The sequence below is a fragment of the Colias philodice genome, chromosome 3, assembly GCF_061535455.1.
Source record: "Colias philodice isolate Cphi_HAF_F1 chromosome 3, ilColPhil1 Martin Lab GWU primary, whole genome shotgun sequence".
In the NCBI taxonomy this organism is placed as follows: domain Eukaryota; kingdom Metazoa; phylum Arthropoda; class Insecta; order Lepidoptera; family Pieridae; genus Colias; species Colias philodice.
In genome coordinates, this window is record NC_143088.1 from 2,407,716 (window position 1) to 2,423,560 (window position 15,845).

The following is a 15,845-nucleotide window of genomic DNA, read 5'->3' on the forward strand; positions in this document are numbered from 1 at the left end:
AAAACTAAATACTTTAAGAGACTATCAGCCATATCATATATATGGCTGATAGTATAGATAGTATATATATATTATATATATATTATATATATATATATATATTATATATATATTATATATATATATATATTATATATATATACTATATATATATATATATATATATATATATATATATATCAAACAGTTCGCAGATATTTTGTATATAATATTAGTGTAGATGAATGAGCGCTTTTTTCTGACCTATTCCTTTTGGTTCACTGAATCATGTATGGATATAACATTCGCAAGTGACTTCTTACATTTGTGTATTCGTGCGAGTGAGTGTGACCAGGGGGTTTACCATGAGGTCTTATAGCAGTATTAACTGGAGTTAAAACTGGAGTTAATACCGTCTCTTTCCCACACTCCATATAGCTCTGTCATTTTTCCACACTAGAATACTGCTTCAAGACATCATGGTACGCATTAGATAAATTAGTTCCTACGAACTGGATATTAAGAAAATTATTATTAATAAGAAAGGTGCCTAGGTTTCATGGTGCGATAACTTCACAAATCACCTTGTTTATGGCTTATGTGATAGGCAGTTAATGGCATGATAAGATGTCATTGAAAGTTTACGACTGCCCGTGACTCGTAAAATATCCAACATTAATTTTAGACAGAGCTTTGTGATTCCGTTTTTTGTTACGTTTAGTTACTGGGGCTTTTTGCTGATTGGTTTTTTCGTGAGGATTATTCGATTTATATGATTTAGTTTAACTAATACAATTTATCATAAACCGCTGTATACAGTAGGTATTATCGTATATACATATATAATACTATGACTATTGACTAGTCTTAAAATATTACTTTTTTATATTTTAACAAAAAAAAACAGAGATTATGAAAACATTATATTTAACACACGTGATTTTCAATATGTAAGTACAGTGTCACTCTTAATTTGGCCAGCTTACGTATGATTTTTCTTTTGGAGATTCAGGTTCAGATCTTGACAGCAAAAGAATTATAAATGAATACATCATACTTACATTTGAACCTTCATACAAGTAAAATGGTAGTAGGTACAGTCGAAAACAAGGGCTCGTGTGCCGAGCACACGTGTCAGAAGTGAAACTTTTTTGGCATGATTCAAAGATACCAAAATCGTCGCCTTACTCCATGATGTGACGGTAAATGACGCGAACTTGAAATTTTGGCGTATTACCCGTGGTTGGCGTATTACCTATGACCCACTGGTGGGTCTACGGGTAATATTGGGCATTACGCCGAAATTTTACTCTCAACGCGCCTAAAGAAGTTTTACTTCAAGTCTTACATAACTATTGATTTTAATAGTCCAATGCTCTATATATTCAAAAATAATTTGGAAAATCCAAAAGTGCACGCCTCATAATTTTTTTTTAATAAATATTTATTAATTATTATTTTTGTTTATTTAATAACAATTAAACCACATCGAATCAGACCCTGAAAAATGAAAGGGTTCTATTCCTGAGCATACTCAAGCGTAAGAGAAAAAAAAAGACTCGATTAGTAAAGTATTTCGGTCGCTATCGTGTTAACAAGAAAAAGGATCCGCACATACAGACACACGGACGTCCAAGACAGAACTTTTTAAACTGTTTTTTAACTAGTTTAAATAACAAAAATGACATCAAAAATATCATGAACGTTAAAAATAGTGTTTTTTCTTAATATGTGTGTGTATGTATTATCTTACAAGTGCAATGTATGATACATAAAGACATTTTAAGTTTGAAAAATCAGATGTTTTGCGCGAAATGACAGTAGTACCCACCTCAACGCTTCTCTTATGAGGCGTGCAATTACATTTCCAGAATCAGTATTACAATATTTGTTATGTTTTCTCGATAATTGAAATGAAGTATTCCAAGCATAACCCAGATATGAGTGTGTCAGCGATTCATTCACATCGGATGAATCATGGGTATTATTTTAGCAAATAATATGTTTTGAGAAGATGATACAATGCAGCTTTATTCTTGCATCCGTGGAATGCAAATAAATTTTAAATATTAATGTTTTTGTATTTCCTCGGATGTAAGAATGTAACGTTTTTAGATTAACAATAGTTGTTTTATATTCTTTTGTTACTTACTGTTATGTTATTGATGCTGCTGCAAGAAAGTCTCGTTTTACACCTCTAGATTTAGCTTAAAACTTATGTTTAATAATAATATTCAGGTATTTCTATGCAATGTTGTTTTAAATCGGTTCGGCAGCTTGGTCACAGATTACTAATATTTGCTATTAGCCTCAAATGAATATCAAACAGGCAGATTTTTTAATGGTTTTCTCCATAATATCTTCTTGTTATAAAAGGGAATAATTTCTTTGTTATTAAGTTTTTGAAATTCTAGAAATCGTTATTTTACCTTTGAAATAGATTACTTTAATTGAATAGGATTTTTTCGTATTTACCCTGGTTTAACCGGATGAACCCGGGGCCAACTGGCTAGCTTCGTATCTACATAGCCCATTTTCCTTTGTTACTCTATGTTACCGGTCCGTTAGGGCCGGCGCCCACTGCTGGCACGGCGTGGCATGGCAGGGCAGAGGATTTTATTACTAATGAAGTTATTTTGAATCTTATTTCAATCAGTTTAGAATTCAAGTTACTTTATTTCGATGCCACGATGCCGCGACGTATCGCAGGATGCTGCAGCATGACGCGGCACGCTGCAGGATGCGGCGGCATGACGTGTTTTGCTGTTTCATTCCAAGGAATGCCGCGGCGCGCCATTGCATCCCGCGAGGCGTATGCGTCACTTTGGGGTCGAGGAATTATGATTGCTAGCTAGTTGAAATAAGGTTGAAACTTATGCAGCATTAGTGGGGCTTTTAGCAGGATGCCACGGCATGCCATTGAATGCCGCGGGATCACGCAGCACGCCGCGAGATGCCACTGCACGCCGCGGGATGCCATTGCACGCCGCGGGATGCTCTGCCGTGCCATGCCGTGCCGTGCCGGCAGTGGGCGCCGGCCCTTACGGTTCCTAACTTAACTGAACCATTCAAGTCGAACGTCCAAGTTAACACTTGATAATTGTTCTCCAATTCAAGTTAGCTTCATAAGTAAAGCTATAACTTGAATTGGAAAACAATTACATTTGATCTAGTAGTAAGCTAAGCTAGATCAAATGTAGCTTATATCAAAAGATATTGGTCTGAAAAAAATACAATGTAGGTAATGATATTATATTTTAATAATATTTTAAAGTAATATTATTTTAGTAAAGACAAACTTACTAACCATATAGAGCAAAATAAAAATATTTTATTTGATTTGACGCAACAGCAATATTGCCAATATTCTGTTGATTTTAACCCAAATGAATGAATTTCATGCTTCATTTAACAGAAAGCAATCATAATCACATTATCATTGTGTGTTTTCACAATTTATATCGAAAAGCGCGCCAATATTTTACACGTAAAAAAGCTACGAACTTAATCACAGACATTAACTACAATATTATTGCTTTCTGTGAACAGTATTCTGTGCCATAGATTAAAGCAATTTCGAATAGATTCCGCAACTCAATTATAAATGACAAAAGTTTGTAACTACAAGTTCATTATGAAGTTGTAGGGCCTCATTAGGAGTGCACCTTGAGGTGTCGGGCTCGGGACTCAGCAGTTCCTATTTGTTAGCCGTATTTATTGAATGTTGGATGTAAAACGTCTTATATTATAGATCTAGCCACAGAGATTTTCGCCCCGGGATAATTGATCCGTTTCGATGTATTTCTGTTAATGTGTGTTTCTTGTAATGTTAATTGTACTCCACGGAAATGGGATAACTGATTTTGATGAAATTTTATAAAGTAGGTATTTATAAGTTTAAAAATAGGTCTGAAGCTTTTTCAGACTTTTTTATTTAATGATAAGGTCTATTTGAACTATAAAATAACATTTTTACACGCTTTATATTAGCTTCACCTGTATGTTTGTAAGTTTGTAACCGACTTCTTTGGGCGCGATTTTGACCCACTTTAAACGGCCAGATTTCGTTCAAACTTTGTAGATTTATTTAGGACCGATGACAATACACTAATTTGATAAAATAAATAATAGTTAAAAAAGAATAAAAAACACGCGTTTTATAGAAAACCGAACTAAAAGCGTGTTTTTTAGTTTTTTTAAACTATTATTATTTAATGTTTATTTCACTAGCTGATAAACACCGATAAAATATTTAATAATTTTTACTACATTTTCATACGTCGTTTGTTATTTGAGCTGACAGATAAGCTTAACTGAACATATTTAGTTTCAGTACTCTGGAAAGTTGCGAAGCTGACGATAATCTGTTTACTGTATAAAGGGAAGTTACACTTTGACATGTATGTGTTAATTTTAGCCTTTTACATATTTATAAATAAGTTATAGTTTAGTTTCCTTGTTGAATGTAGCAAAAAAGTGTTTTGTAAATAATCCTGTGCTTTAATAAAAATTGTAGGTGTTTTCATTTATTAATTATTTTCCACATATTATAACAAGCTACCGATATCCCCGCAGGGATTTATGCGACACTTTTTAAAGTGGCCAATTTTACGCCTCTGCAAATGCTCATGGGCGGTGGTATAGAGCTTACCATCAGGTCCTATCTGCTCTTTTGCCGACTATTACATAAAAAATATAAAAAATGTTTTATAAAAATATATAAGATTTTTTTCTCATTACTTGTCCATTTGATAATATGCCTTTCTTGTGACCTTCATCAATATATCTCATCCCATTTTGAAGACTATGTCCTTTTGTAGATAAACACAAGTCGAAAGATACCGAAATAGACTTAGAAATTAATGCTCGAACAAAGCCATACGAAAAGCTAGTTATAAACATGCAATTTGCGAAGTTTCCATCGATCTGATAACCGCGTTATCTAGTCGCTCATGCATTCGATTAATTCCCGTGTCAATGTTTATCTTGCCCTGTGTGATACTTTGGTGTTCAATTTACATGATGTTCTGTTTTGTTATTTCCCTGCAGTATATGTTAAGCGGTTTGTTTGTTTGTTAAGGGTGCGTGTAAAGCAGAATTACCAATATTCTATTAGATGATACGTGTAATATCTAAAAAATAAAATATATATCAAACAAGATGATATTTTCAAGGATTCTGTATGACTCGATAAAAGAAAATCACGCAGTTACCTCTATTTTCACACTTTTACGTTTTCTACTTGACATGGAAAATAATAATAATAGGTATTAACCTATTATTTCATATACATATATTAAAACAACAACAAACAACAAACAACATTTGCGAGATCTTTGTCAGAGCATTTTGTGTAATTACTTTTAGTTTTGGTTCTAACACGGTAAAACACTTTTTGCGCTCTTTTTTTTCTTGTATTAAAAAGTTTGGTTTTATCACGATGTATAGGTTTTATCGTGACAAAAACACCTACCTACCTGTTAAGCGTAACCTTTATCTTAATATAAGTTTCACAACCATCACAAATTTATTTTCAAATAAACATATTATCAAATAACTTGAATAAACAGAAAATATTAATCTAAATTCTAAACCAATAAAACATTAAGTAATTATCTGACAATCTTGAAACAGAGCTTAAAAGCTCGTACCTAGAAACTTTAAATTGGACGGAATTATTAGTCGAGTACTGCCTTCCGTACCTTCAATATAGCGAGATTATTTCTTCAACTAATATAGCTATGAATTTCACTGATAGTATTAAAATTGAAGATTTTCATGCAAGTATATTCAGTACATTTGCTCTTATGATGCTCCTTATGAAACTGATGTATTAATAAACCGAAATTTAATGATCAAGGGAGATGTTCATGTCGAATTCTTTTTCATAAAAATGGCGGATTGAATCTGCATGCAATTTTACATCGAAATAGACTGCTATCGTAATATTTTATTTTGCTACCATATGAGTGAAATCAATAGATAAGTAATAAAAATTAACATATTTAAAATATTTACAGATTCATTATAATTTCACAAATTATTTAATCAGAATTTACTTCAACTTTTTCATAAATTAAAAAAGCAGGGGCCTTAGACAAAGTAACAATTAAAAAAAGATAACGAAGTTAGAAAAGGAAAAATGTATGGGATTGACATTAGATAGACCACGTGATCTAACGCGGCGTATGTCAATCCCATACATTTTTGCCTTTTCTAACTTCGTTATCGTTTTTTAATTGTTACTTTGTCTAAGGCCCAGTATCCGTTAAAGTCTTGTTTGAATATACATTAGAAGTCAATATCTAATGAAATAAAACAATCCAGGTCTTGTTTTAAATTGCAGATTACTCTGTAAAGAAACTGATTTTCATTCAAAATAAACGTAAGTTTAATTTATAAGGAACTATCTACCTCAGTTTATATTAATTCATGAAAATAGTTTTATTAGCTATCTTCGTGATACGAAGTTATTTTTCCAGTAGTTATTTATATAATAAATAGAATTATAATAAATAATGTACGTTCTTTACACAGAAAATTAGTGTCTATGTTTTCATTCTCAATCATATGAATCTAAACCGATTAACTTATTCAAAGTACAAACATTATATTAGCTATAATTTCTACGTGAGCAAAACCGCGTACTGATGTTAATTTCCCAATTAATTAATTAATTAATCAAGCAACAAACTTTACCAAACTCCGCTACAAACTCGAAAAGTTGTTTATTGAACCAGACTTAGAGTAAAAGCGTTTTTACAAGCTTTTAAATAAAAAATAAATAAAATAAAATATCCTTTATTGAATTATTATGTACATTAATGGACGACTAAGATCCGTTAGGCAAAAATAAAACTTTTACTACAGATAATATAATCTTGCAGTGTAAGAAATCTTTTGTCATTCTAAATTCAACATATCTACGACTAGCTGTGCCGCGCGGTTTCACCTGCATTGCTCTGCGCCTGTTGGTCTTTGCGTGATGACTGATGATATATGATGCCTATAGCCTTCCTCGATAAATGGGCTATCTAATACCGAAAAAATTTTTCAAATCGGACCAGTAGTTCCTGAGATTAGCGCGTTCAAACAAACAAACAAACAATCAAACAAACAAAGTCTTCAGCTTTATAATATTAGTATAGATGACGGACCAATGACCAATTATTTTTGTGCTCTCCCATACTGTAAATACAAAAAAATATGTCGTTCTAAACCAATGGCAAAGTAAGACACTTAAATAAAAGATTTTATAAACAAAAAAAAAATACCTTAAATTTATTGAATCCTCCGCGTCATATTGACTAGCAATAAGGTCATAATATAAACTCACTAGGTCCGATAAAAGTCTACAGAAAAGTGTCGACAAGAAACTCTGTGGTTTCTCTTTAAGTACACGTCAGCATATTCCATTATCCAGATTCTAGTAAAAGCTAGTCAATAAAGACCACACCCTGAGCTTGAAACAGGTTAAGGAAATGGGAAGCTTCACGGCATAATGTCGTTTATCAAGTGAAGCTACATTTGTTATTATTTCCTGAGTGATTTATTTTGCTCAGATCTGAAATAGACTTTTAATTATTTTGTTTGAACAGGTTTGAACAGTTAATGCATTTCATTAATTGTCAAGCATTTTAAGGTTGATTTAATAACAAAAAATAATGACTATAATCGCACCAAAATCTTAAAATCTTCAATTCCATTTCAAGCATGTAATTAATTGTACTACATTTATGTAAATACAGAGATTATAAAATCAGTATCAATTACAACGGTCCTAAGAAAATATTAAGTCGAAAGCCCTGTCCCTTAATGAGATGCAGTTCCAATACATACAGATAAACCTAAATATATTATTTTAGACAAATCCCGTAACCATTATTGGGTATGTCTATGAGCGGGGCTTTTTTTATTCTCAGTGGCGAAGCGCTTGACCACAATCTTACGTGATGTTAAGCTAAGATGTGGTCTAAGATGTTAGCGCTTGTCTAGAAGGTTCACTCTACGCTTAAAGATGGGGTATGCTTTCCACCAAGTAATGAGATAGCACGTTTACCATCCGATAGCATGTACAAAAAACTGTTCTTAATAATTACTCTGCTCGTGCAAATATTTAACATAAATATACAATTGCAGGCGCTACAGAAAAGGAGACAGATGAAGAGGAAGGCAGGACTGGAGCCCAGGATGAGGCTGAGGAAGAATCCGACCACGGCAAGCATATCCTGCCGCTCACCAACCATCCACCGACTGTGTAAGACTATTAATATCAATTTTCAAGGCTTGATTTATTCAGTTTTGTTTTGTATCCGAAAAAAAGAATATTCTTTTATATCCACTTGTGTTTAAAAATATGTAATTATAAAAAAATTGAAAATTTGAAATTGAAAGAAGTAAACGAATTGCTCCACGTTCTGTCCTGCCTTAACAAATTCAAATTCATGTTCTAGATTTGTAGCCAATTAACGATTAATTAATATTTTAGATTTCTGGGTCACTTTAGTTACCTATAGGTAGTGTCTTATTTTAGCTCCTTTTTATGATATAGCAAAGCAATAATCATTGATTTGTCTTTCAGTGAAGCATCGGCTAGCATGCAGGACTTCTTCAAAATGTTGGACGAAAAAATTGAAAAGGTGCATACTTTTTTTAAATTATTCTTTCTTTTCTTACATTATTATTAAGTGTCATTATTTATTATCAATAAATTTTTCATATTTTTATCACAGGGCAAAGACTACGACTCATCGAGTGAAACTGAAGTACGGATAGAAAAAGAGAGGCGAAAACGTTTAATAGACCAATGGCGATCCGCGTCGCAGTCCACACAGTCCTCACAATCACAGCCCAGTCCGCCCACGCCGGCCAGACGACGTCTGCACAGGCCCATGCCACCCCAGCCGCCAGAACGCCAGAACAGTCCTGGCAGCGCTAGACGTTGCTATCGACAGCAACATGTCCCCGAAGGCATGTCTCCACCGCCGCATCGGTCACATAGCGCCCAATCGCACCACCCGCCTGACCCTCGTCATATCAACGGAGACAACTGGCAAGACCCGACAAAATCACCCGTCAAACGATCACAAAGCGCCGGAGCCAACTGGAAGAGCAACCCAAAGGTTGCACCTTACCAGAAGCCAAAGAAGAACGAAGTCAACGAAAGCCAAAGAGCCGTGCAAAAAGACATGGACATATCAGTGTCTCAGTCTGTTGATGCTAGTCAAGATTCCCAAATCACGTACAATCCAACATTCCAAACACACAGCCCAGCGCATTCGGCGAAATCACAGCAGCCGTACATCACTCAAATTTTAAGCTATCCCATGTCGCAACAAGTGACTCCACCTTCGCCACCAAAATACATTGCTCCGCCGGAAGAATACCAAGATCCACAAAGTAATACAGTTGATAATAAGTACAATAATTCGAACCAAAAAACGACGCCAGTGACACAAATGAATACTCAGTCACATATATATTATATTCACGGTAACGCTGCAACCAATGTGTCCCAAGATTTAGCGCAGCAGAGACAACAGACTGCTATACATTTACAGCAGTACGTAGCAATGAAACAGGCACAGCAGCAGATGTTTTCATATTTACAACGTGGACCACATACCGTGTTTCCCAACGTTGATTATTCACAAATACCTCATCGAACGTACGAGGGTGAAGAATACGTACACCCCCCATATGCGCATGGCCATCCAGCAATGCGACCGCATAGTGCGCCGACTCCCGTAGGAGTCGTCAGGCCTATGGCAGTCGCACCAGGATTCGCTCCACTCCCTGACGGCTCTCACATGGTTCAAATGCCCATGTATATGCACATGCCGCCCGTCGTATCGACGATGGGGCCCTGGATTCCTGGACAGGGGCCAGAGATGCAATACTACCCGCAATCGCCATTCATGCCCATGTATCGGCCCAACTCCGCAGGATCGGCCGGGACGTTAACTAGATACCAAAAGAAGGAGACAATTGAGACTGATGGAAAGAACTTGTGCCAAAGTATAAACCTGGTGAGACAGAAGCAGATCGGGCAGATAGTGTCGGTGCCGGGGCAGGAGCTGACGGTGTGCAACAACCCGAGCGACAGCCCGAGCTCCGCGTCGGTGAGCACGGACAGCGGCGTGTCGCCCGGGAACAGCGCGCCCAGCTCTGTGCCCAAGTGCCCCGGCTTTGGTGCCATGACGACAGACTCTTACACGAATTCGGTAGATAATAAGAGCAAGAAAGTGAAATCAGTGCCGTTCTCAACGCGATCGCTGAAAAATTCTAAAAGTTTAGATTCTTAGCGCAAGTTTGTAATTATGTAGATTTTCTAAGTGTACCTAGCGCCTAGTCAATATGTATAGTAAATTTTAGATTCGACACCGCTTATCATTGTATAGTAAAGTGAGCATTTTTTTATCAGTGGGTGTAATTAATCTAATCGAGCTAAATAAAAGTGAATCAAGAAAAATTGAGTGTGAAGATGAAAATTATGTTCTTGGAGAGGTCCTAGAAGTCAAACCAAACGCAACATATCAGCAGAGGAGGCTGCACGCAGCTTCATATTCCTGTCCTAATGGGAAATAGTGATATAGTACAGACATTCTTATTATTCCAGCAGCAGTGGTATCTAATATCTAGGAGTGATTTGCCTTGACATGCAGCTGCGGTCAGGATAGTTGCTGGAGGTGAGATCAACTCCCTTCAAGAAGAACTACTCCATAAAGGAACCTCATCCAAGGAACTAATGTTTATTCGATCCTAAGCTCTTAATCGATGTCGTAAGACTTTCATTTCAAATTTCACTTCTCGTGAATTCTGTGATTATAATTTCCATTACATCTATGCGTGATTTTTGTTTGAAACGGGTAAATTATTATTATTTATTGACGTAATTATTTAATAGGTGTAATTCTATCTAAATATATGTTTAGATAAAGACATGTAAGTGGTACTTTGATGTGCCGAACGATGCATTTTAAATTATCCATTAATAAAAATAATAATGAGTATTCACTGGTTTTATTTAGCCCCTTTAAAGCTTTTCATAACTACGTCATACTTTAGGGCCGATTTTTCAATGCTTGGATAAAACTTATTCGTCGAATAATGTATAAAACTACCATTTTAAAAACGTATTCTAATTGCCCGTATTTGACAGTTTACGTGACATTTTAATATTATCGTGTAATAATTTATTGGACGGATAAGTTTTATCCAAGCATTGATAAATCGGCCCTAAAGAAATTTTAGCTTGTACCTCAACAGTATTCAGTATTCAATAATTAAATTAGATTAAATTATTATTGACATTATATTTCCAACATTGTCAACATCCCTTTTAATTTACTATCAAACCACACTCACGAAGACAAACATTGGTTTAGCAGATAATTCTGTTATTTACACAACTATTATTTTAACATAAATCAAAAATAACAAGCCTCCCGCCGCAGCCACTTTCGTATTGTTACAGAAATTGTCTTACATTGGCAAGATGCCAATAGGGCTAAAAATCTTATGCTTATATTTCTTTTGATGTAGGCTCTCATAAACTGTGAATAGTCTTTTGAAATGTGTGGTTTATAAAAGGTTCTGATGCATTTTCTGTATAAGATGCAGAACGTGTATTTTAATTGGTTTATTCGTAATGATCGATGTAGGAAATATTAGAGCAGTATTACTTAGAGGTATAAATTATATCTTAACTCTTTTATTTATAAACAGAATTGGGAAAATTTCATATGATTTGAAATGAACGACGAATTTCATCAAAATCAAATGTGATCATATTTTAGACTAGCTTTCCGCTCACGGCTACGCCCACGTTTTCAAAGAAAACCTCGCATAGTTCCCGTTCCCATGGGATCTAGATTATTGTAATCGGTTAAGTACTATTTGCGTGAAAGAGTAACAAACATAAATACATATACACATTACACATACATCCATCCTCACCTTCGTATTTATAGTATTAGTAGGATAGGAAAACTAATGAAAGTTATTACTACAACCACAATTTATTTCACATTTCTTGTAGAGACGTTCAATGTAGAAGCTAACCTGTAATTACGATTAAGTATAAAATTAAATTATACTACAACGAACAAAAACCAATTACCTATAAACATAAACTACAATGAAAAGTTTGGTGTCAGTAGTAAAACCATATTTACTCAAATCCACTCTTATCTTATAAGCCTTTGAAATCCATAGAGGTTTATATACCTAACTTTTCCTTCAATAAAAAGAAAATATATTCCATAGAGAATTCAACTCAGAATATTATAGCTACGTTATTTTTTTCATTTCAAATTGGTGTTACTACGTCGTAGACTCGTAGAGTTACACCTACGGCGTAGTTGAATTTAGATGATAAAATTCTCAGTATTAGATTTTCACCTACTGCAAGCTTATATAATCAGTATCTTGCTTAGATGTAGAACGGAAAGTGTGTTAGGGCATTTGAGCATGAAGATGCGAATAAGCATACATTTTTTACTAGTCTGTTTTAAAAACAACGTAGGTACCTACTACGTAGGCGCTCAATAAGGTAAGTAAGGTTTTTTTATATGATACATGTTTATGTGCAAAATGAACTAATTCAATGTTATTATTACTAGTGTATTCTCCTTAGTATTCTCTATACATTTACAATATTTTATTTTAAATGTAATTTGTAGTTAACAAATAATAAACACATCCTACCATCTTATTCTTTACGAGCTGCTCCGCGCGGTTTCACCCCCGTGGCTCCACTCCTGTTGGTCGTAGTGTGATGATATATACCTATGCCCTATTTGCCTATAGCCTTCCTCGATAAATGAGCAATCTAACACCGAAAGAATTTTTCAAATCGGAACAGTAGTTCCCGAGATTAGTCGTTCAAACAAAAAAACAAACTCTTCAGCTTTATAATATTAATATAGATAAACGAACCATAAGTTAACATAAGGATAAGAATTATAAATCCATACACAATTATGCACTATAGAATTACCAGCAGTTTCATAAATGCGCTGTTATTTTTGATTCAAACCTGAAATGATTTAGCGTACGTCGCGAGCGGAAAGGTCAATGTACCCCACCCCTGTCAGCCATGCCGCCTTTACTTGAAACTGTACTGTCGTTTTTTGCAAACGTATTTTGGCTGAGTAAGTAAGAGAGTAAAGGTATTCTGTTGTTTGTGTTTTGGATAAGGATTAGATAGTGTGTATTTGAATGCTATTGTTAATTATGTACCTAAATACTGTGTGAAAGAATATGATTATGAATTAGCATGCAATTTTGGAAATAAGTACAAGACATGTCATGCTGCCTTCTGTCGTTTTTTACTTTTTTGCAATTATTATTTGCTTCTAATAAAAATTGAAATAAAGAGTCATTGTAAATCGAATTTTAAAGTATAATTATAATTTAATACCATTGACACATTGTTTTGACAGAGGCTAGATTTTAAAAGTAAGCAGTAGACTAAGAGTAGCCTATATAATTTAAGTAGTAAGTGGAGGTTTGTATAATGCGTTTCTTTTAAAAGCTTACTAGGCTAGAGCCTTAAACTATAATAAACGAGTAGTTATATCCATAAACGAAGCACAGATTAATCTATATAGCTGGATACTCATTGTACGATCAGTAATCGGTTTAAATTAATTTGATTTAACTGCCGGTTCCGATACTATCGAGTATTTCCCTTACACGTGGTGCTGATTAATAAAATCAATAGACACATTTATTATGTATACATTGAAAATTATACTGTTGTATTTTCAATACTATATTTCTGCCCGCGGCTTCGCCTGCGTAGTTCAGGTTTTTGGGATTTCCGGAATTTCCGTAGCTTATGTCCTATTCTAGCAAATTTCATTGCATTTGCGTAACAAACGTCCATCCTCACAAACTTTCTCATTTATAATATGTATAAGTAGAATTTATTTATTATCCTTAATAAATTAGACTTAGATTTACTTTGGGTCATTGCGCCAATCCAGTAGTTAAGTAAGTATATTTTATCCCTACTTCCCTACTAATGCGAAGTAGTAAAATTATGCGAAAGTAACTCTGTCTGTCTGTCTGTCTGTTACGCTTTCCCGCTTCAAACTCTCAACCGATATTGATGAAATTTGGCACAGACAATCTTTAGACCCTGAGAAAGAACATAGGCTACCTTTTATCAAAACACCACGCGGGCGGAAGCTTATGTGTCTTCTCGTACCTTTCTTAGTATAAGTCGAGTATAAGTAGTAAGGTCTTCTATACAATGTCATAATGAGACTTGTTTTAATTAGCTTCCATAGAGGCTAGACCCTTTCGTCTCTGCATGAAATATAAATGTACCAAGGCTGTACTAACTAAGGGCGTATTCAGAAAGAAAGCTTGAAATTTATAAGCGCTTATCGGCGCTTGTCATGTTCATATATTTTCCTGCGCGGGTTACCAGCGCTGACAAGCAACGATAAGCGCTTATAAACGCTTATACGTTTCAAGCTTTCTTTCTGAATGCGTATTCAGAAAGAAAGCTTGAAACGTATAAGCGTTTATAAGCGCGTCCTAACATTATATTGTTAAAATAAATAAAACTGCCACATGACAAACTTATATGTATAAGACGTCTCAGTTATTCCTTTATTATGTCATAAACCACAAACCAACATAATCATAAATAGCAAATAATTTGAAATTACTAAAGTAACTGTGAAAATAAACAGGCGGCGTACAAACTCCGAGTTTCGACAAAATAAATTTTCCACAGTTTAGATTTAAGCTTCGTTTTGTATAATTCGTTTCGTTTACGGCGCAAATTTCATATTTTTAAAACGGCTTTGCGATAAGAATATTTTCGGCTAAGATGAGAAAGATTATTTTAATAATTCTTTCCGTTGTATAATGATATTTTTTACGATTTTTATGAACCTTTTTATACGAGATCTCGGGTATAATTAGTAATAGGTACTTTTACAAATAACAAAAGGCTTTGTAGAAAAAGATCTGTTTAAGCACAATTAAGATAGTTACCTAATGAACTTTAAAAGCCTCTGCGAAGTTAATATTGTCAGTTACAGGAATTTCCTTTCAGTTCAATTATAAATCTATACTAATACTATAAAGCTGAAGAGTTCGTTTGTTTGAACGCGCTAATCTCGGGAACTACTGGTCCGATTTGAAAAATTCGATAGCCCATTTATCGAGGAAGGCTACCTATATAATATCATCACGCTAAGACCAACAGGAACGGAGCCACGCGGGTGAAACCGCGAAGCGCAGATAGTTATTCATATTATCCAAATTAGTATTTAAAACCTTTGATGTCATAAATGTATTTATTTCGTTCACTTCCTAAACCCGCCTTAACCAGGATCCCACGAGGTAAAACTTACTACGAGAGTTGCAAACACAATTATTGTTAAAATATCGGCGGAATTCTAAATACGTAACTTTTAACTTTATTTGTTGACTTTGAGCTTTTATTGGATAAGGGATGGGATTCAGTTATTTCGTTTATTAATAAAATAATTCTACAAATAAATGTCTCTCTTGAATATCAAGAGCTTTTTATTAAATGCAAATGCAGAATAGTATCTACTAAAATGCAATATAGGTCATTCAAGGTACTTGATTACAAAATATTGTCATACCTAATGAAATATATATTTGCCAGCCACTTTTTAATTTATTTATTTTTTGAAGAACAACACTAGATTCATATATTTCTTTAAAAATTAAGTTATACACATACAAATCTACTCTATATTTTATAAATTACATTTGAAAATGCCATGATTGTTCTAAATCTCAAATTTGTAGGTACCATTTCGCTGACCAGACATGAGACAATCAATTTGCATTATTTAATCTTGGGATAATTA

The 15,845-nt window shown here is 34.2% G+C and overlaps 1 protein-coding gene across 2 annotated transcripts in view; it reads left to right on the forward strand.

The window, feature by feature from the left end:
- The window catches only part of tow (target of wingless repressor), a 77,894-nt gene extending 67,284 nt beyond the window's left edge, over nt 1–10,610 (forward strand). For both annotated transcript variants that reach the window (XM_089713512.1, XM_089713518.1), the window contains 3 exons: nt 8,119–8,236; nt 8,561–8,618; nt 8,712–10,610. In XM_089713512.1, the coding sequence (XP_089569638.1) occupies nt 8,119–8,236; nt 8,561–8,618; nt 8,712–10,283 (1,748 nt within the window). In that variant the 3' untranslated portion in view covers nt 10,284–10,610. The remainder of the gene's footprint in view (nt 1–8,118; nt 8,237–8,560; nt 8,619–8,711) is intronic.
- Nucleotides 10,611–15,845: the final 5,235 nt, after the last annotated feature.